This window comes from Haliaeetus albicilla, chromosome 25 (genome assembly GCF_947461875.1).
Source record: "Haliaeetus albicilla chromosome 25, bHalAlb1.1, whole genome shotgun sequence".
Taxonomy (NCBI): domain Eukaryota; kingdom Metazoa; phylum Chordata; class Aves; order Accipitriformes; family Accipitridae; genus Haliaeetus; species Haliaeetus albicilla.
Window position 1 is genome coordinate 4,031,696 of NC_091507.1, and position 23,012 is coordinate 4,054,707.

A 23,012-nucleotide genomic window follows, 5' to 3' on the forward strand; every position below is an offset into this window, starting at 1 on the left:
CACCACAGCAGAGAGGAACTGGAAGCAAGATCGCATTTGGAGTAGAGGAGCAGGACAGCACAGGGGAAAATAATGTTGCTTGTAGGGAACGTATGGGGAGGACGGACCTCCTGAAGGAGCAAAAAGGCTCCACAGGGATGGCAATAGGCTGTTTGGTTTGGAGGAAATGAGGACCTAGGCCAGGATACATGGTGCACAGCTGTAACAGGGCAGTGCTGAATTCCTCTCAACATTGTCTCTTCCATTTCCCTGCTGTGCCATCACAAGCGATGACAGGCAGGTCTAAGGCTCAGTCCCTTGTGACCAAATACAAACTGCAGGAACTATTACTACTTACTTAAGTTGCTGCATACCTGATGCCTCCTGCCTTTTCGGTGGGTGCATTGGGCCATGTTAGGGCTGCAGCAATCCATGGAAGAAGCTGGAGGCCCTGGGACTCCAGCACCAGCTTCTGAAATGAGTAATTTAACTTAAACTAGGATATTGCTGATATATCGATTTTATCAAACTTGTTCTCTGGAGCACGCCTTGAAATCTGTAATGCTTCTTTTGGATAAACCATTGATTAATGTTTCATTTGCACAAAGCCATAGTGCCTTTCTGCCTGCTTGGTGAGCACATTAAGCAGGATGAAGCCCATATTCTTTGCTACTACCTAAAAGTTAGCCTGTGACAGAGATTTAAGGGATGTTTCATCCCATTAAATGGGCATGATCGAACCTGCCATTTTCAGTCTTTGAGCTTAGCTCTGAATGAAAGCGCAAAGGAAAACTATATACAAAACCTGGAATCATAAGGGCTTTGCAACATCTAGCTTTAAAGAAGTTTCATGATTGTAAGCAGAATAACTTGGTAGGAGAAATCTTTTTTCTTCTCTTTTTAGATTTCTTTAATAAAGGATTTATGATGCTGAAGGAAAAAACATTTCTCTCTGAAAATAAAACAGCCAACAGTCAAGGCTGATTCTTTGAAGTCCACTGCGTGAACTTTACTAACTCCCTACTTAATATTAGCTAATCCATAACTGAATTAGATATCCTAAATGATCCAGCAGGCTTGAGTTATCCCTATAGGTGGGAAAAGGAAACATCAAAATCATACAGAGACATTAAGTTGAATACTTCTCCAATTAATAAGATGTTCAAGAAATGTTTCCAGTACTGTAAGTCAGTTTTATTTTAAAAATAGAGTCCAAACATTGTTTTTATAAGGTGCAACATATATACTGGTTTCTACAATTAAAAAAAAAAAAAACCCAAACCAAAACCAAAACAAAACAATATTCATAATTATAGTGTCTTTCCAACACAGAATCAGTGGGTCTCCTGTAATTCTTAAACATTCTTTTTCTGTTCCATCAAAGCATAAGAATTAATAATTAGTATCACTGTGACAGCCAAAGGGTCTGGCTAATGTCATCCATGTTCTGTACTTTAATAATAAACTTTCTGGTACAGATTGTTTCAAGTACACATCGGAAATTGAATGTAACTGAACACAGTTCATGCAAAACAAAGTACAATACTGAACTTGCATCATCCAAAGATTTTTGTTCTTGTTTAGTTTGACATCTTCAAAGTCCAGCTGCTTGAACACAAGGATTGAACTGAGCTTGCATAAAGTGAGCACTATATACTAAAGTACTTACGTAACTCTCAGATTGATCAGGCTACGTGACTATCTTGAGCTCTAAAAAATTCAAATAAATACTTAAGGCTGAGATCTATGTTGGAGTCTATTCTGTAACTTCTGAGACAAGACGTATTTGGGAATACAGATGGAAAACAGTGACTGATAATGGGCTTGTTATGGGGAAATACATTAAATCATTACATCAGAAACGCATTTTTGGAGAAAAGCATGGTATTAATTTATATTAAGAGTGTTCCCCATTCAGCCACTCAAGCTACAAGAGCAATGAAGACTGTAGTATGGAGGAAGTTCAAGAGAAAGACTTCCAGCCAATTCCCATCTCTGGGAGTGTCTGAAGTGCTAAGTTTTCTAATTAGCAAAGTCTGTCCAGTTTCAAAACCCTTCTTGTCATTCTAGCATCACCTCAGCCTTGATAATGCCAAGCAGCTGAAGGTAGCTATGACTATGCCATTTCTGGAGAGCTAGTTATCAGTCCCTGCTCTCAGGGCATTTAACATATTTTGAACAGACATTGGAACAAGGAGCAGCAGTCCAACCACCCACGTATAGTTACACATCCAAACCTTTTTTCTTTGACCCCTTAGATATTTAGACCATTCCATCTAAAGAGGAACGTGTTTGATAGAAAAGAGCTGAACACCCATTTATCTGCCTTCTGCTTTGGCGGTAGGCCCAGGGTCAAACTGCACCTGCAATAAGTGCATAAATCTCAATTCCTTCTGTTGTTTCTTACAAACCACCATGCTGGTTTTATGGATTGTGTTCTTAAGTAAGTCCTTAAGGCTCCTCATATGCACTCTAGTAAGACGAGGTGACAAGCTATCACAGGGCTGACTGTCAGTTTTAGTGGATCAGGCCTCTAGGTGTTAATGGGAATTAGCCGTGCAAGTTTATGCAGATGCATAGCCACAGACTGAGTTTAAGCTGATAACCCAAGTCAATACCCAAGTGAGTTTGTATCCATGGCCAGTTTAACCTCAGTTAGGTGACTCCGTGTCTTTTTCTCAGCAAATTACAATTTTTTTCAGTGTTGATCCACCATCCTGATTCCTGTTAGCAAACATTCCCCTTAGTACTATGAATGCTTCGTCAGACTTAGCTCTGTCATGGACTACATTATAATGCAACATGGACTGAAATTTCTTTCACTTAAAAAGGAAGGCTTTAGACCTCTCCTTTTCCCTGACATACAAGAAGCTTTGAGTTTGACTTCAAATAGCAGATGGATTCACTTCCCAACTTATTTCTCTTGATTTATGAGCAAAAGAGATATTTAGAAGTGTTCAGGTGGGAAGAGTACTCACTCTTGTTTCCTAGGTAAACATAAAGGAAGATGGAGAAAGTGTTAATCAAACATGTATGTATCAACATTAAAAGCTATAAAAGTGAAAAGTAGAACACAGTCCTTCAATTTTAATTTCAGAACATGGTTGCCCTCAAAAGTACTTATCTTAGTCCAAATCCCTTAGATTCTAGTAGTTTTGGGTAGAAACTGACATTTGTACTAAGCCCCACTTGGGTTTAGTTGTGGGAAAGGACTGATCTTATTTTATAATGGCATCTCTGTCCAAATGAGGGAATCCAATGTTTATGATCTTGGTTGTTGACTTGGTTGGTTTTTTTATGAGTTTGGCTGATGACAGCTTCACAGAAAAACATAAGAAACAACAATATTATGTTGTATTTCCTATTTTCAGAAGGAAAGGGTTGCTCAGTTCTATAGTTTACATAGTTTTAACAATATCCCGTTAATAATACATTGTACTGCAGATGTTCAGTTAACAAAAAGTATACACTGAAATATTTATGGGCTTTGGCCAGAGCTACCTATATTTATGTCAGTCTGTTGCAAACACTATTGTTAAACGGAGTACTTAGCAGATTAAAATTATCCCTTTACTTCCGTTTCTTTTACTTAAACAATTTTGGCCATACTTCATGTGAATGCAGTGGGACACGTGCCAGAAGGAAGCAGGGTCACTGGAGATAAGAGGAGGAATTTGTGACATGTAACTTTGGGCATCTAACTGAGGGTGCACCTGGCTAGTTGTGTCAGTTCACGGACACAGTAATCATGTGCATTGCCTACAAGTTGGATCAACAGTCTGGCTTTTGTCTGGAGTAAGCAACAAGCTCTTCTGCCATGAAAGGACTCCATCTCTGTCCATGAAGACCAAGTGGACACAATGGACTTGAGCTACCAGTATCTGTGTGAATTTGAACAAAAATACCAGAGGTCTTAGATGCCTAAATGAAGGGACCAGACTCTCAGAGGGTCTGAAGGAGATTCAGGACATCTAAGTTAAGATGCAACTTCTCTCCAATCTTTAAGCTTATAGTTATAAATCCAACACTAGGTAGTGTGGATTATGCGTTACTGAGAGTAGAATTTGGTCTTCTGTTACTGACAGCAGTACTACTAAAGTGCTAGTATATTAACACAGACAATGTTGATTCTGTGCATCTCACACAAGACCAGAACAAGGGTTTAGAAAAATTTAGCATTTTTACCTGAGTGGCTTGGAGGTCCTGGGGGCTGTTAAATCTTGCATTCTTGCTGCAAACAGATCAATAATTAAAGCTTTGCAATCGTTTGCATTCTCAGTCCCTTTGATCTTATCCAGCCACAGTGTTGTGTGGATGGATTCCACAGTCCTATGACTGGCAGATGCATAAAGAGTAGATCTGCTACAGAATAAACGTCTGGGACTGTTAAATTAACTTCAGCAATCTCTTGGCAGGTACAGACAAATGCCAAGAAATAGCAATGACAAAAAGGAACTAAATGGAAAATCAGGAATCAATGCAGAACTTCATTAGTTTTTGAAAAATGATGATGTACATAAGGGGAGACAGGTGAGGGATTCAATCTCTTGTCACTAATATCGATGAGAGATGGATACCAGTCTCCCTTTAGTGCCTTCAAAAATTCCTCCATGGGCTTCTATGTTTTTTCCTGCTGTCACAGCAAACCACATAATACTAAATATTACAGTACCTGTATGCAAAATTGCATAGAGACATAATAAATCCTTACAAATAAGTCACATTTCAACATTAATAAAGGGAAGCTGATTGACAGAAACCCTAAACTGTATAAAATTCAAAGGACTAAAGCAGGGAGCAGGGGACACTATGTTTTAAAGTGAGCTGAAGTGTGTTCTTGCTCCTTTAACTCCAGTCCTGATTCACTTAACTTTTACAAAAATAAATGAAGATGGCAAAATTTTTCATTTTAAAATACGATGATTTTTTCCCTCATGAAAATGGTATAATTCAGTAGCAAATAAATAGCCATGATTTCAATAACAAAACCAACTGACATTACTCATACACACTCTTTAGTTTGGAACACAAATCTTTATCTCTGTTAACAGCTTATACGTAAACAGTGTCTGCTAGTCTTCACACCTGCCTTGATGCATCCCACTGGTGCTCCTGGCTCTTTGTCTCTAAGCACCACATCACTTACACCTACCAACACTCCAATTGAGCTGTTGGGAATCTCATTAAGGAAACACAGCTTGATGTCTGCAGCTGCTCAGAGCTTCTAAACTGCCTTCCTCATTAAATAAGTGCCATCCTGCATCCACTCCCTCTGTCAGAGGCATATTGAGCCATTCCTCATACATATTACATTTTCTCTTTAAACAAAATGAAACACTGAACATAGCCTTTGTGTTAATCTAGAAGGGATTCCTTTGGGGTTACTTTCTTCTTCCTTTACCAGTCTAGTTAAACATGATAGATTCAGGGTCTTGGTTTGCCATTTGAGCCATATGTCTTAATACATCCTTTTTAGTTATGATACCCAGCAGCCTCCTAGAGGAGAAAAGGAAAGGAAAGGTCAACATTCATCTCATATATCATGCAGTTTTTTTCTCCTGTTCAGCTGCAGCAGTATTTTGTGAGTGCTTCCATATAACACTGTCCATCCCATCCATTCCTCAATGATTATCTTTCATAAAAAGCATTCTCACCTCGTGTATGTTTACTACTCCAGCCATGATCATTAAGTTAAATACTTTGTGTTGTTATCTCTTTTTGTTGGGAATGTGACTTAGTGAGGAGCTACAACTACTGGCACTTTGTACAACGAAGTAATGAGTTTCTTTAGACTCTGGCTACAGAGGACCAACAGCACAAAACCAAGGCACCAGTGTGCTGAGCTAGGGCATGGGGTTTACTAATACACGAACTAAGCTAAAGCATGGATTTTCTGAAACTCTCACTGTCCAAGAGCATAATTCCTTCAACTCTGAGTGATAATTTCTCATTTATATGATCCTAAATGAATTATATCTGTCAGGAAAGATGAGGCCTACAGGATATCTGGCCCCAAGGGTCAAAAATTTCCTAACCCTCAGTATTCAAGGGCTTTTATTTCCAGTCCCTGAAGGCCACGAGGCACTGAATTTTGAAACTACATCATTGTTTTATTTTTTCCACTTTTCATTTCATCTAGGTGCTAGAACTCAAGATCAACACTTCCAAATCCAAGCACCTAAAATCTGTGCCCTGATAATGGTCCTTATTTTCTTAATGCTGAGGACACTGCATTGATAGTAACAGTTGATATGCAGTATTTTTGAATAACAAGAAGGCTTTTTGCAGAAGAATAAATTTTAGTCTTCTGCATTTGAAAATTACGGCTCTGATTTTGCTATCCTGTTGTAAAGTTTCTTCTTACCACTAGGAACCTGGAATGAGCAATGATCCCAAAATAGCTCAAATCCCATTGGAATTATGGGATGTTATTTCTAGTGCACATGGTGCAGCTTTTTACTCTTCTAATTTCAGGTTTGCCCACACTTCTTCAGCTGTTTTTTGTGGACTTTTGGTTTATATGCCTTTCCATTTTCCATCAAAGAAAGCTGAACAGATTAATTTTCTTCCACTGATATCTTTATCACAGTCTTCACAAGCATCTAATCTAGCTGGATGTCTAGAAACAGGAACATCTTTTGCAAACAGTACTACTTGCCAGATCTGCCTCTGTTGAAAACTGAATGATAGTGGGAATCAGAATGGTTTATTTTGTATTTATCTTTACCTTATCTAAATAACAATACACCGAGGATTTGGGAGAACAGAATGAAACATGACACCTGGCAAGGGCTGTCTTGGTTCTGAGTCTGATTTCTTTTGCTGCCCTGGAGAGACACTGGGCACGCTTCCCTTATCCTTCCATTCACAAAATAGACAAACCCAAAATATTCACTTGCCTGTCTCAGAGGTGCTGATTGATTAGTTACTGTCTATACTTGGCTTTAAAGAGGAAACACAGTGTTTTTGTTAATGCTGAAGAAAATCTCCTGAGATTCTCTAGGCGTGCTTGACTCAGCATCTACTCACCCACTGCGAGTGACAAGACACTGCCGGAGTCCGAGTTTCCGGAAAATATCTACCACGGTCTCCATTGGCGTGTGGTCAGTGACAGTGAAAGGGCTCAGGTTGAGAATACGCCGCAGCTTCAGTGGATGGGGACTGTTGGGTGGCAGTTCTGGGGGGTCTTCGGTGAAGTACACAATGGAGTTGCTCACCACCCCATCCTGACGCTGTCTTGCATTCTCTGTACAACAGAAAGATCAAGGTAGACTGAGTTAGGCTTGATAACAAAATTAAAAAAAAAAAAAAATCCTTGTTTAGAAAGCAAATGTAGTAGTTGCTTTTTGTCTTTAACATACTGAGGTCCCAGAAGCTGGGGTTACTGAGCAAACTTGAATTTCCTTGAGACATTGTTCCCTTGAAGCAAATGTAACCGATATTTTTACAAACACATATTTTTGCTTGGTTGGGATAATGCTTTTCTGAATAAATACGCAGCTCACTGCATTCACAAACATCACTAATCCAATTTCTGTCAAATTCAAATGATTATATGTCATTTCCTCCATTGTGAGAATCACAACAGAAACTTCTATTATATGACCGAAGGAGTGGAGTCAACAGCTGTGTATGGTCCCAGCTGGCTTGGAGCAGTATGTTTGTTCCCAGGCTTCTCAGTGGAGTTGGGGAAATCTGGGCATGATGAATGGATTTATGAACACAAAGCTAGGGAAGGACAAATTCACATCCCAGGGATCCGGTACCTCTCTGGCATGCAGGGTGAATTTTGTGGTTTTGCACTTAATTCCTTAAATAGACTTTGCGTATCTAGATTTTAAAATGGCAGAAAAAAAATAGCATCCTACTTAAAGGAAAATAGTAAAGGGAGGAACAATATATAGCAGTAAATGAGTTTGATACATTTTTCTCAACAGTACATATTTGACCACTTTCAAAAGTTCAAAAGTTATCATTCATACTTTGATCAAACTACGAAGTGAACTTCATGCTACATCTGGAGTTTACGTGATCGGTGTAAGCCTTTTACTTTAAAGTATGCTCCAAGAAGGATTCTTAGCATTGAAGTAGCTTATTTTCTTTGTAGTGTTTATCTCATTTCTACTCAACACTACAGGGTGTGAACAACATATGAGACGGATTTCCAAATGATAGACAACTTCTCTCTCCCCAGAATAAGCATATCATGTGTTTGGCTCTGAGGGTTTAACTCTTTCTTTTTTTTTTTTTTTTTAATAAATTCTTGGAAATGGTTAGAATTATTATCTTTGATTAATATAGGTTGCTTCTTTTCTTGAGAGGTACAGCAAATCAGACATATTCAAAGCTTATGTATATATTCTTGGAGCTCGTTGCCATCCATCAAAGTGCAGAAACGTGCTCCTGTGACTTGTAATGTGGAGATAGTAATGGTTTCCAACATGTTCCAGCTGCATTTTTTTTCCCTTTAATGATGATTGTCTTGTAATATTTCTGGACTGGAGCAGTGCTCGCTCAAACCTAATATCAGTAAAGTATACGATTTTCAACCTTCTCACCCCACATGTTACAAGCCCTATTGCAATTTATAGGAATGATGCTAACTTTGTCTCATCTTGTTTTGATTCATACATCTAATTTCAAGTGTGAATATGCCTGCATAGTTCTTTGATATATGATCTGTGCTAAGAGGTAACATTAATCAAACTGAAGGTAACTCCCACCCTTTGATAAAAACCCTTGACAGCTAGGTATTTCCTTCCCAAAGCTGCACCCAAAGCAACAGGCCTAAGCATTTCAGCTACCACGTTGCTGTTCCCAAGGCACCAGTGACCCTGGACAACAGTGATTAGCCAAAGCCATGACTTCACTCTTCAAAGTCAAACATCTCTCTGGAGAAATTTGAATGATGTAGTACTATTGAGCAAATTCAGTGGCATCAAAAAAATGGTGTACTTTGTATGCAGTCTCACTGGATGGGGGAGTTAGAGTAAAGGTAAAACAGAAAAACAGATCATTTTTGCAGTCAGTGGGTAAGAAAAACAGATATAACTTAACAGAAAGAGCAAAGCAAATGGATGACAATGTCTGGTTTTACAGAGTAATCTATGCAGGAGGCTCTTGTCATAGCTATAGAGTGAATTAGTTCTCCCAAATGTGAAAGGGCCTCTCATATTCAGAAGTTTACAGTTCACAGCCTATATTAACTATGTTGCTCTCTCAACTCCACATTGGGAAAAGTACATTATACAGGCCACCTGGCTTGTCTCCAAGACTCTGCCTTTTGTATGATGCCTCCCAAACTGGCCAAATTTAAGAAGAGCTTTACAGGTCAACTACTCCCCTCCGTAAGACTGTAAGGTAGGTGCCATCTAAAATGTAGACACCTATTCCCAGATGGTGACTCTGCCTACCTGACCTCCCTACCTGCTCAGCAAGGATCAGCGGAAGGATGCAATCTTGAAGGTGCTTCTGAGCAATTGGAAGTGGCATTGCCATTCACTTTACAGGGACAGGATGCATTAGAGCATGCTTAGTGCTCCACTTAGTAAGAAAGAAATGACGTAGGGGTAACTCACGAGGCACAGAGCTGTGTGTGAACAGGTATTCCACACATCTTCTATAGCAAGCCTGTTCAGCCATGTTGCCATTTATGACCTGAATCAAAAGACTCAGTTCCTCAAAATTCTCCGACTTGCTTCAGACAGCATCTGATCTTTCTGCTTTTATAGTGAGGGCTCTGCATCTTCACTCCATGCAATTTTCCCACTGACATACCTCCCTGCAAGGGAGATGCAAAAGGCTATGAAGTTAGGATGGCAGACAGTGTTACAGCCACGACATGGCATGGACAGTGTAAAAGCCAGACACAGGGTAGGCTAAATACATCTAATTAAGGTTTTTTCACTTCTCATGGGAGAATGCAGAAGATATTTGAAAATCATTAGCAGAAGCAGGATAAAATACAAACTATTTTATAAATGGTATCAACTCTTGGCATTTACACATTTGGTGAAACTTCAGACACGTATTTACTTTCCTAGCTTGGCCATACAAGGCATCTTTTGTTACAACCAAAGGAAGATTAGCCCTCTTCGAAAATCAGTTGTTTGAAGGGGGGATTGCAGCTAGCAGCCTTGGACTTCATCATGGTGTCTTTAAAATCCTCTTATACTGATATTGGTACACAGAGAATTATAACTTCATGGAGACTTTTTTTCTCTTGTTTTTGGAGGAGGGAGGAAGGAGCAACCAGTGATAGTGGGCTTTTAATGAAAAAGTTAGATTCCCACACTCCTTGGAAGTTAAATTACAATTGCACAGTTAGAGGAGCTGTAGAACTGGCAGTAAGGCCTGCTCTGTTTTCCTATGTTTTGAGAAATTAGTGGTATAACTAAATGCAAAAGAAATTCAGTTCATAAACTTTTTTCTCTAACTGAAATGACAACTTCCACAGAAGGGAAAAAATTAGAAAATAATTTCTAACTGAATTCTGCACTACATTTTAAGGGGAGAAAACTGGGGTCTCATTTCTTTTCTTATTCTGCATGTGGTATTGATGCAGCATTGATGACTTTCTGCTATGGGATGAAGAGAATCATGTAACAGCTGAGTGTCCTTAAATAAATGAATATAAATTTTATGCCTAATCACTTAGACTGAGTCTTTTTACATCCAGGAGACAAAAATAAATATGCATTTAAAAAAAATGTGCTTCAAAGAGCACTGTCATTTCAAATTTTATTTTAGTTTTGTGAGAAGTGAGCAGGAAAGTGGCCCTCTAAAATAGCCCTGATTTTCCATTTATGGATTTTCTTTCCTGAAGAATACAGAAGTTTCCATCTGAGACGACAGGTTTTTAAATGTGCCTGAAATGGAGGGATGAAACAGGCCCACGCAGAGAGGAATAATTCCATGTCAAAGAGGTTTGGATATGCCAGGCATTCTACTTCCCTGCAAATTATAAGGCAACCATGCCTAGCCAGCAGCCCGCCTGCCTGCCCAGCTGGCCCTTAACACCTCAGGACTGCCAGAATTGGGAGCAGGCTGTGGGGCTGATTTGCCATGCTTGCAGACCTCTGCAGCTCTGGACACCCTGGGAAGGTGGGAACACTTGCTTTCATCCAATATACCTGTCTTTTCAATCCTCACCCAGCCATCAGGCCAACCAGGAAAGGACCTGCTGGGTCAAAACCTGTAATGACCTGGATCGGGCTCTCAGGTAACCAGCCGGCTATCCACTGGATGCTTGACAAAACTCAGCCATCTTTACCAAAAAACATCCTCCACCTAAAAGCTTTCCACCCGTACCGCAAAAGGCCTGAGTGTGAGAAAAATCAAGACAGTGCAACAGAAAGAAGCACAGGGACTTGTACTTAGTCACAGAGTGACAAAGGTTCACAACTGCCCCAGCTGCTGACGGCAGCCCACGGAGACTGCAGAAAGCTCAGCACTGCAGTGGCTTTTCATCTGGTTCTGACAAAAATTGTGGCCATGAGTCAGGTTTATCTCTGTTGTCTTTAGCAGAATCATATTGTACTGTTGTGAGTGAAGGCAAAATTAAGCCCACAAAAGTCAAGCCCACGGAAGTCTACCAGGTGGTATGTTGCAATAGAAAATCTTCCAGCTATGTGTCCTAGCAACTAGTAAAAGCCAGACTTGAAAAAGTTAGGTTCGGTTCTTATTTATCCATTCTTCAAGGGGAATAACACTGGTAACACCCTACCCTATCAAAATCAAACTTGTATGTACACTGATACTCTACTCACTTATTGCAAGAATCAGCTCTCGTCTCTGCGCAAATCCAATAAGTCTCTCCGAGTCTTTCGAAACCACTACTGGAAAGCCGTTGTAGTCAGTCTCCTTGATTAGTGTCTCGACATCCTCCACCGTCATGCTGTCCTGCGTTAGAACAGAGAGAGGAGCTTCACCACGCCTTGGTCTCATGACGTCAGTTGCCAGGGTTCGGTGGGTGAATTCATCCTTCACATCCAGAAATGGGTAGCCGTTCAGATGAATGTGAGCTTCATAGATCCCTTCTTTCCCAAAGGCATCTGCCACCCACTTGCTTGTGACAGCTGCAGCCATGAGAGGTACGATGTACTCCAGGCCTCCAGTTAGCTCAAACATAATCACCACCAGAGAGACTGTCATTCGGGTAACACCACCTGCCAACAAGGAAAGCAGTTTCCCTCAGTGCTCTTGAAGTATACATACTAAACAACTCATTTATATTTTTGAGTCTTAAACTCAAAAAGGCATGAGATTATTCATGCTGAGTACTTTGCCCTTATACTTTGTGAGGTATCTGGGGGCTTATTTCATTGAAGAAAGAGATTTTTCATCTACTGCAATTTTCATCAAAAAGATTGAGTGACCTTGCTCAAGCCAAAGATGCTAACATTGAAAAGCAAATAATGAGTGCTAAAAGCTATCAAACCAGAAATCATGCCAAAAAATCAGCTATACTGGATGCTTGAGAAACTAAAACTGAATCCTGCCATTAGTCCTCTAAAACGACTCCAAGAATCAGCTAAGTATCATGGCTGGGGCAGGTAGGAGCACTGCGAGCTGGCCCTCACGTTGGTTTACCTAGCGCGTTCATACTGAAGAGAAAGCTAAGCATTATCTTTGGGCACGACATGGTTACAAAATCCTATGTGAGGATAGTTTAGGGCCACTGCAAGAGCTATGTTACAGCTTAAACCCTAACTTTTGATATCAGTATAACATACAGTTTGAACTGTATACAACTTGGTTTGAGGCCATCTAGGCATGCAGCTGTTGACAGGGTTGTAGCTGTATTTTTCAATCTAGTCTTTCTGTGTTAATTTCATAAGTAAGGTCCTTACTCCTTCAGTTTACATTAAAGGATAAAAATAATCATATAACTGCAGACAAGTGTGTATGTATCACTGAATTATTAGGTAACATTTCTTTGCCTCTGTTCAAAAGGTAAATGTAATAAATCTGCTATTTTTAGGCCTCAAAATACAGCACCATTTTAGATGAGACAAATCAGAAACAGGTCATTAAAAGATGCTTTTAATCTAGCAGCATACAGGAAAATTAAATTGTTGGTTATTTAACACGATGATCCGGATATGACTTTCATTGGAGGAATGCCTTAAACTTCTGACTCTGAAAAGCTGAGAGCAGATACCAGAGTAAAGATCATTTAATACTTACTCTGTATCTTACTCTAAGCAAGACAGGTCTTGGACTTAAGAATGAGCAGTGACTATTCTGCTGTACGTCTCACCATACTATTAAAATCACTGCACCTTGATTTGGACCTTTTAAAAGAGGAAGTGATTGCTGACTAGCAGATCAACTGGAATATCAGAGCAAAATTTTTCTGAATCGTTTCTTTTATGAATATTAAGATCATTTATGGACAAGAGGAAGCACTTACTCTTTTTGACTATAAGAGTCATCATAGCTATTTTAATGTGTCTACACTGATGTAGGTGTTCACATCCAAAGGGGTGATCCAGACTGCCTTTATAATCTCTGGAGAAAAACAGGCACTTTTGAGGCCAAATTCATCTGTCCATTTGCCTGGTTTTAGAGGTCTATTGCCAGGTAAGACTGATTTTTCCAGTATCTCATTTTTTTATTTTGACTGTGAAAGGTAACAATGCAGCTAGCTCAGATGTCAATGTCTACATTACAGACATTAAATTTAGACAAGTAAATCCCACCCTTCCTTCCTCTATAACTGATCACACAAATGATCCTGCTTTTCTAACATGAGACTCCAAAACTGAAACTTTTCCAGCTCTTCCCGGAGTACATCCTTCATTTCAAATCTACCCAATTACATTAATCATGTGTTATGCCTCCCCACTATTATTTCATCATCTGGTGACGGTATCAACAACAAAAGGAGGTAGAACGTACAAGTATGGAGGGGGAAAGACATGATCAGGGAAAAACATGTTCAGATGGTACGTTTGTAACATTCCTGTTGCATCTATGACTAGAAATTTGATATGTGAGGTATTATTCAATGATCTTGCTTTAATAGTTAACAGATCATTCCTGTTATATCCAATAAATCCTATCGATTGAATGTAATCAGATATTGGCCTATGGTCAAAACAAAAACCAAAATACAGCCCAGCTGACCATAGTGTGACACACAGCCAAAATAAGACCCAGAATTTTTACCTCTGTGTCACTTAAAATTTGGACAGAAGTGGGAAGTTTGTTCCCTGCGCTGAGAGCGAGCACAGTCTAAACAAGGAAGTAGCTTTAGTCCAGCTACAGTGGATTTCACTACATCAAAAGGAAAGAAAAAACCAGCAAAACCACTGTTGTTTTCCTTCTTGGAAACCTGTAGCCAAACTTTAATTTTTTCTTGCCCTCTGTGTGCTTTTTGGCAGATTACAAGGAGTAGGCATTGGTGACTGCAAGCCTCTGCTGTTGCCCACCCAGCAGATCACTGGAGAGACCATTAGAGGAAGCTGCCCATGCTTTAGCCCATCACATCTTGATTTCAACCTCTATTACATCCAGAAAAGCCAGCATAGCACCCAACACAAACACAAAACCCTCATAAACAATTTGTAGGTCCCCAAACATCAGTGTTATTCATGCACGAACCAACGATCAGCAGGTACTGTACCCAAGCAAGCTGCCGCTCCGACCATAGCATAAAGTCCCGGTGTGACGCAGTCTGCCCCAGGTCTGCACCAGTTCCTGAAGATGATCCAGTCATGATGGTGATATGCCAGTTGCTCTACTCCGATCCCAACCATCCTGCCAGCCATGGCGCCAACAGCCATGCTGGGAATGAAGAGGCCTGAAGGGATCTTGAATAAAATATAGACACATGAGCACCTTGACAAAAATGACTAGTATGAACTTATTGATCAAACAATTTATTATGAGTAGTAAGAGAACCGAGTTTCCTTATTAAATGCTAGCTCAGAAGGCCATAGCCTTATGGCAGCCTACAGCAATGCTCCCTGTGGTCTGAGACAGGTTTCTGCAGTGACTGAGTTTGTGTGGTTACATGTTTATCAATAGCTTTAGAAAACATTAATGCATTTTTTAGAAGTAATTTTGAATCCTACCTGCTGCATCACACTGAATTTGATAGATAAATGGTGTTTCTGAATAATAGTCTGCTTTTAAAGTCAAGATGCTCCTGGTTTTGCCTTTATTGCTTTCTCAGCAGGAAATCAGGAGATGCTGATGGTTCTGTCATGGGCTTGAGAATAAGTTTAACTGAAAATAACATCTTGATTTCACCCTCTATCACATGGAGTACTTTACAGTTTTATTATTACTCTTTCAGGCTAAATCAGAGCAGATTTTAAATTAAATGTCAAATACAGAACAAAAATTCCGAGAAAGGAGGCTGACTGCTCCGAGGAAGCTATTTCTTCATCTCAGTTTGCTATATATTTTCCAGGAAGTTCTACAAATCATTACCTTGTTGCCTGCTACACAGACAAGTTACAAATCATTAAAAACAGCATTGAAATGAGAAGGAGCAAAAAAGAAAAAGAAAAGAAAATGAAAACTCGCTTTGCCTTGGCTAAGTGCATTTCCTTTTAGATGTCAAGTGCACTTGCAAGTTGGAGAGAAATTTCCTGGTGGAGGAAACAACTCCTATCTGTGGCAAGGGCTTCCATGGAGTTTTTGTTGTTTTTAGAGAGGAAAGGCTGTTATATCTTTTTAATTCTGAAAACACACCTTGAGCTTTGTAGAGAACTAAACTAACAACCTCAGCATAGCCCAGAGGCATTAAGGCTGATGACAGCAGGCTCTATCTATCTCCCCCGCCATATAGTGTTAATTTTGCTGATACAGTCAGATTGAGTCTTCTAGATTTGGTGGATAAAGCTATGTTGTCTGTTCTTTTACAGAATAGTTGAAACTGTCAATTGCTTGTAACAAATTTTAAATATATAGACTAAATAAAGAACCACATATCAAATAAAGAACCAAACTTAGAAGTTTTTAAAGAAATGAACAAGCATAACAACTAGCTGCCAGCCATAAATCAGTTTCTGCAGTGAAGGGCATCTCATTTCAAGTCCTCCTCCAGAATTATTACACCTGCAACATCCAAGTGCTCTGAAACTCCCACGTGTTCTCCTTGCTCAGTAAATCAGCAGGACTCAGTCACTGGTCCTGAGTGACCTTCTACCATTCAGTAGTTCTTGTCATCAGATGGAGAAAACATGAAAGAAAAGCAAAACTCCAACAACTTCCTACTATAATTCAGGTAAAAGACTTTTTAGAAAGATGGATCCTCAGTTCAAGCCCAGTGTTTAAGAGAAAGATGAGATGCTTTAGCTTTGAGTGTGGTATAAAATATAGTGTATAATTCAGAAAAACTTCCCATCGTCTGCTGCAATCAGATCCAGAACTAAATGCTCAGATAATGGGAGCTGCAGACAGACAGATAATGTGTTTTATATGGGCTCTAGCAATCAGATATATAAAACTCACCACAAACAGCTTTGTATATATTGAAAGCTTGGATAAATTGTTCTTGGACCTTTCATCACCCATTTATGGGGAGGAGGAGTGGAAGGAAAAAGTTGCAAATCTAGAATAATCAAATCATACATCCGTCACTCTTCCCACTCATTCCCTCTTTTTTTCCAAGCTACAGTGCTTAAAAAGATTCAAAAATAGAACTTTTCAGCTGCTTTTTTATTTTTGTGAGGTTTTGAATGGGTAAATCACTAAATTTAAAGCTATTACTTCCCTGAGCATAGCTACCTTGAGGCACATTAAGACATTAATGCAACAAGACAAACAACAATGTAAATAGTCCATATCCCTGAGAGAGCTGAAAGACAGCTGCAGTGGCAATCACCTTGAATTTGCTTATTGGCAACAGTGGATATAAATTCCCACCCAGATTTCTTTGTCACTTAATAAAACTGCAGATGACTAGAAGGTGGAAGAGCAGGGCTCATCCCTCTGCTGTGACAGGGGCCCACAGAGCAAGGTGCTGGCGGGCAGGTGAACCATTAAGCATCTCAACGACACCCATGTGGGTGGGTGCAGGTCAGAAGCACACAAGCCCTGCCAGATAGACCACAGCTGCTGATGGCAACCCATCTGCGCCTTGTGCTTGCAACAGCTTCTGCGCCTGTCCCCGATTTACCTTCATGCCGAAAGTGAATATCGTGATGACAATTTTAAACACCAAAGCCAAGGCCAGCTGCCACATGGCAGTGTAGACTCCGGGGCCGGCAGGTCTGTCGGGAATGTCGTCCACCGGCCGGGTCATGTTTGGGTCATTGATATAGTCGCAGAGCTGCGAGGACTCCAGGGCACCACAGTCATTGAAGAGCTCTGAGATCAGCTCGCTGGTGCTCCTCCGGGTGTAGGGGTTGGGGTAGGCGATGATGGCAGTGATAGCTGTTATCACTATGACCTCCAGGACTGGGTATTTCCCGAGTCTGGTAGTTTTTCGCCTCCTGCACCAGGCAATGTTGCATCGGATAAAGAGGGTCCCCCAGAGGCCGCCGAAGACGCCGAGCAGGATAAAGGGGAAGAGCTCGGCCATGTACCAGGGGGTGTGGTACTCCACATAGAACAGGACCAGCCGGCTGTTTCCAAAAGGATTGATGGACCTCAGCGTGAAGGCAGCCACGAGAGCAGCAAAAAATGACCTCCAGAGGGTTTTCAGGGGAAAGTAGTAGCTGACCTAAAACAAAGCAGAGACCATAAACACTTCACTGCATGTGACAGAGGGTGTTTGCTTTAATTGCCATCGCTGTGTGTTTCATCTGTGACTCTATGTCTGATTTTACTGGGAGTGCTAGTCCTTACCACAACCAGAACGCGTTCACAAAGTTATCAGAAAAGGCATTTTCAGATAGGGAGCAGCAACCAGTTAAAAAATGATAAATCTAAATCCAAAACTGCTAGCTAGAGATGATAAGACAGATGCTTGACAGCTCGGCCCATGCGGCAGCAAGCTGGAGAAACCTCAGCAAAGGGATACACTTCCAGATTGAATAATTTCATTTGTTTCCAGAAAGCCAGTGCTCGTCTCCTACTCAAATGGGGCTAAAATACCCCATTTCTTATTACTTGAAATCAAAGATTATTTTTGCTTCAGAAGAAAAATAAGCATATAAATTTTTGAAAAATAAAGAGGAATCTTAGAAAAGGGTATCACATGAAAAGATATTTATTGAAGTAAATGAACTGCCAGGTCTCACCTCTTCCAGACTAAAAAGCACGCCTCCAATTGGAGCCCCAAAGGCAACAGAAACTCCTGCGGCAGCTGCAGCTGAAAGCACCTACAAAGCAAATATTTACGTACAAGGCATGAGTACCTTGAAACACTGAGTATCCGGACAGGGAAATTAGAGATGATGTGAGCCAACCTCACCTCTCTTCTCTTTCCTTCATTCTTGCTGTACTTTGAGAAAAGGCTGCTGAAGAAGTTTCCGCAGCAACAGGCCACGTGGACTAACGGCCCCTCTTTCCCAAGGCTGAGGCCTGAAGATACCACCAGAACCAAGGTGACTGTTTTGATTAAAAGTGTCCACTTTCCCAGGTAGCCCCTAATAATGAACCCACTCAAGATGGTTTTTATCTGGAAAGCAGGAAGAACATGTTGAAGAGCTGAAGAAACCTTTTCTACTCTGAACTTGCAAATGGAGTTAAAAATCCAGCGGAGTTAAAAAAATTGCAGACTGCTTGAAAAGAGACAGTGATGGAGAGAAAGAAACCATAGGTAGGGCAACTTTCCCACAGCAATATCTGAGCAGGGGTTAAGCAGACCACACTTTTACTGTTGTTATGGGTCGGTAAGGAGTCTCACAGATCAATAGAAATATGAAACTCTTACATATCTCCTTGGCTTACAGGATCAGAGTTAAACTAGACTCAACTTTAACAAAGAAGAAAAAAAGCAAATAAACCACCACAGAATTTTCCCAGTTAAAATAAGAAAAAAAAAGTTCTAAATATTTTGAATGGCCATGCCATAAAAGCATGCAAGTATTCTGAAATGAGAAAGTCCAAGAGATCTTATTTTTACACATTTCCTCTTAATTTTGCATGTGAGTAGATAGAATAGAGCACAATGCCCGTGCATGACAGACAGGCTGCAGGGTGGGATTTGGGTTTGGACTTCAGCCCTGGAAATGGGCTGGAGCTGAGCATCACCTCACATAAGAGATTTACCACTTGGAAACTAGATTTACAGTTAATTATGAAAACATTTTAGAAATACTTACAGATATATCAAACGTAACACACACACAAGACTACTTTGAAACATGGAAATTACTTAAATATTTCAAATTCTTTGTGGTTTTGGTTTTTTTACCCCCTAATTGGCTGTGAAACACTTGGATGCTTCTCCTAGAGATGAAGAAAAGAAGTATACCAAGATTTCTAAAATTTGGGCTGTTGATTCTGTCTGCCAGATTCCTAAGTAATAATCCCAGTGGTTCTATAGCACTTTTAACAAAAGACTGCCCTGATTTCAAAAATTTTGAGTAGCTATGCTGCTTGAGTTACAGAGTTTCTCATTTTAACAGCTTAAATATGGACTGAGGCTCAATATGGAAAATATTGAAAACCAAGTAGAGATTTTGGCTGCCATAGTACTGCCATTCCAGCATGATATTGTGTACACGGACACAATCTGCAGAAGATGGATGCCAGACACTTTTCAGGCATCCCAAATGATGGGCATCTCGCATCTTCAGTAGCTTAGGAAACCTTAGCTTTGTAGCCCTCCCTCTTCATTTTATTTTGGTTTTATTTAAAGCCCAGCCTAGAAAATGACTGGTTTTGGAACTGGCCCAAGTAATTTCATCCAAGGAAATTTCTATATAACCTTCCAGTGAGTATGCCTCTCAGCCACAAAAAGTTGGGAGTCCACAAAGTGATGACTGGGAGCCGTTGATTTTTAATTCAAGCTCTGGCAGTGAAGACATATGTACATTAACCTGTCACAGTGGCATTTGAACATTTTCTACTACGAAAAATTTAGATGGGCACCATAAAGGCATGTCAGGCAAAGGAATTAAGGCAGGTGAGATGAAAAGACAATCTTCTTATTCCTATGCTATCTCATAGTACAGTCCTGGAATGGGAAAAGGAGGCAAATTATCATGTATTTGTTTTGTTTAGTATTTGGATATTCATCCGCAAAGAGAAACTCACCTCTGGGATTCCAGAGCCACAGGCATAGGGAGCAAACACTCTGACCAGGGAGACTGCCAGGAAAGCAAAACATAGAGCCCACATAATGTATAGAAAATAGTTTAGAATGTAAGCACTTGCACCCTAGAAAAATAACAGTAACAAACATTGTTAGATAAATGCAGGTTGGTAAATCTCACACTTCTACATGGTATCATGATGGCATGGAGCCTGATCTTTTCATTTACATGCTAGCTGCTGCTTTTCCTCAGGAAGGACAAACGACTTGATATACTCCAACAATTTTATTACTCATGGAAAGAAGCAGCATACGAATACATACCTAGCCCAGTCATACGGTGTGTTTGCAAGGGACACAAACACCTTAAACAGGGCATCTTTCAAGCACTAAAATTTTAAGCCAACCACAAAAAGTTCCAAAACAAACAAATATGTGTGAAGGGCAAAAGTAATTGGTGATAAAAAAGCACCCATGGCAGGTGACAGTGGATAAGACCCTGATACATCTTTTTCTGAGGGCTGGTATTCAAAGGTCAGGTCTCCATGCAGATGCTGATCTTTTCAGACGACATCCCTGTGTATATCAGTAGCCAGTTCAGTTCACAAACGGGAAGGGTAAAACCATAAATAAACCCTTTCCTTCTATATGATGCTATCTATATGACAGGGTTGAAAATCACTTGAAAACACAATAGCCTGGCAGATCCCACTCAGACACATCTCAGTCATTTTTGCCCTGATATTTTAAAAGCATTCCAGTCAATAATAAAACCTATCTTCAAGCTGAATAGCTTTACTGACAGAATGGAAATGCTAATGATCATTAGCAATGGTTGACTGTGCAGTGCCATAGTGAAAGCATAGTCAGTAGCGACCTTCAAGCTTTCTACCTGTCTCCAATGGTCAAGTCAAAACTGTTGTTAAAATCTGCCTTAAAATACCTCTCCCTCTTCACAAGCATAATTTTTTAGATTAATTTCAAAAAAACCCACCTACACAGACAAAAGATAATCTAGTCAGAGGCGTTGAATTGATACGAGGAGCTTAAGCCTTCAAACAATCTCCTCTAGCAACGTGACACTACAGAATAAGAAAGAAGATGAACCTCAGTGCATGAATTGGTATGAATCGTTCACCTCTAAGTGAACTCTTCCTACCGGATGCAATCCCAGCTGCTCAAGAACATCAGGGCCCCCGTCTTTGCTCTGCAGGACAGCAGTCTGGATATCAACATTATGATAAATCAAGTAGGAAAACAGGCATTAACCAGTTGTATCGTGTCTTCAGTTAACAGACCTGGCCAAGCCCAGTTCTCAAGTCATAAAAAACCTAGAGCTGAGAAGTCTCCCTGTTTGCAAGCCTGCAAGGAATCAACCTTTAACAGCACGGATGCTTGCTAGCCTCATTTTCCAGGTCTCTGTCCAATTGAGAAGACAGTAAGGGAACCACTGCCCTTAACCTTATGGATATATTTGGAAGAAGGGCAATTTGTTAAGGTCCTCTTGTGCTTGCTGAAGTTAGCAGCTGGCTTTGCTGATAACAGCAGAAGAGCAATACGATGCCACATCCCAATGCCCTGAGACTAAGCAGTCATGGATCCCACACTTACAGTGATTGACATCTGTCCGTAGTAACCATGGATCTTTGTTGCTACAGCTGAAGACAGTCTCATGTATGTGTTCTCCTACTGCCTTCAATTACAAACAGCTATGACAATATTTATTCTTCCTCTAGAGAAAACTCTGGATATGTTGCCCCAGGGCAAAATTCTCCTGTCAGTGCGAACCTGGAGTAACTCCAAAGAAGACCAATGCCATTACAACAGTTTGGCCCCACACTGTTGAGCGAAAGCTGTAGTTTTGCTTCTATATTCACTGGAGTCAAATTAACTTTGTTTCTTTTTACTTCTTCTTTCACATCTCAAAAGTCACATGAAAACTATGTCAGCTCGTTACTGCAATCACACATACAGCTACAGCCCTGTGGCAGGACCCCACAGGAGTCTATATGGCCAGTTCAGTCTTATCCCTTGGGAGAACTCTCATTGTTACATTTTCCAGATATCTGGCATTCTGCAGGTCCAATTGCAGCAGTTTCTAATGATTAATAAAATGAAAACCTTTGGGAAGTAAAGTAGTAGTAACTCAGTATAGCAAATAGCTCATTTCTCATTCATTACGTGGCATTACAATTACTAAGACCCTGAATCAGTAGAAGTCTTAAGCGTGTGTACTGGAATTGGAGACCAAAAAAGCTCATCAGCAGAGATGATCCTGCTAAGACCTTTTCCACTAGTGGCTCGAAGGACTCACCCTGGCAGCAATAGTAATGAAGCAAGTAGAGGAACTGAGCAAAATTTTGTCTTTTACTTTGCAAGACAGAGCAGTATTTCAGGGCTGGTGTCAGTCCAGTTTAGGTACAAATGGAACACAATTGAAAACAACCCTCACAAACTCAGAATACTGAAATAAACCCCATCCCTCAGGATACCATCCAATGCTTGTTTTCTCAGCAGGCCCAGAGCTCTATTCTGACTCGACTGGGGATCTCACAGCTTGCAGACTCCCTCCTGTGGATGTTACAGCAACATGTCTCCTCAAAGCCCTCAAGGCTGACAGATTCAAGGCTGCAAAATTGGGAAGTGGGTTCGAGGTATAGAGGGACTTCCTTGTCTTGCAGGTCTCAGCTTCATGACAGGAGATCCAGAAGCCCTGGGATGGGATTGCAGTCCATGGCTGGATCCAGTGTCATGAGCCGTGGAAGACACGGGGTCCTTTCCTCTACCCTGGATAGGTGTAAGGCACCAGAAACGGGGTCCTCAGCTCCAGTGAAGTTGAGGTTGGGACCAAGCTGGATCTGCAGATTGGGAA

The 23,012-nt window shown here is 40.5% G+C and overlaps 1 protein-coding gene across 5 annotated transcripts in view; it reads right to left on the bottom strand.

Annotated features, from left to right (window-relative positions):
- Positions 1–1,151: 1,151 nt before the first annotated feature.
- Positions 1,152–23,012, bottom strand: part of CLCN4 (chloride voltage-gated channel 4) — a 47,645-nt gene continuing 25,784 nt past the window's right edge. For 4 of the 5 annotated variants that reach the window (XM_069770420.1, XM_069770422.1, XM_069770421.1 and 1 more), the window contains 8 exons: positions 20,143–20,265; positions 18,353–18,559; positions 18,180–18,260; positions 17,114–17,659; positions 14,609–14,795; positions 11,748–12,146; positions 7,009–7,225; positions 1,152–5,475 (listed from right to left, as the gene is read on the bottom strand). In XM_069770420.1, coding sequence (XP_069626521.1) covers positions 5,385–5,475; positions 7,009–7,225; positions 11,748–12,146; positions 14,609–14,795; positions 17,114–17,659; positions 18,180–18,260; positions 18,353–18,559; positions 20,143–20,265 — 1,851 coding nt within the window. In that variant the 3' untranslated portion in view covers positions 1,152–5,384. The remainder of the gene's footprint in view (positions 5,476–7,008; positions 7,226–11,747; positions 12,147–14,608; positions 14,796–17,113; positions 17,660–18,179; positions 18,261–18,352; positions 18,560–20,142; positions 20,266–23,012) is intronic. The other variant, XR_011322190.1, reaches the window with a different exon arrangement.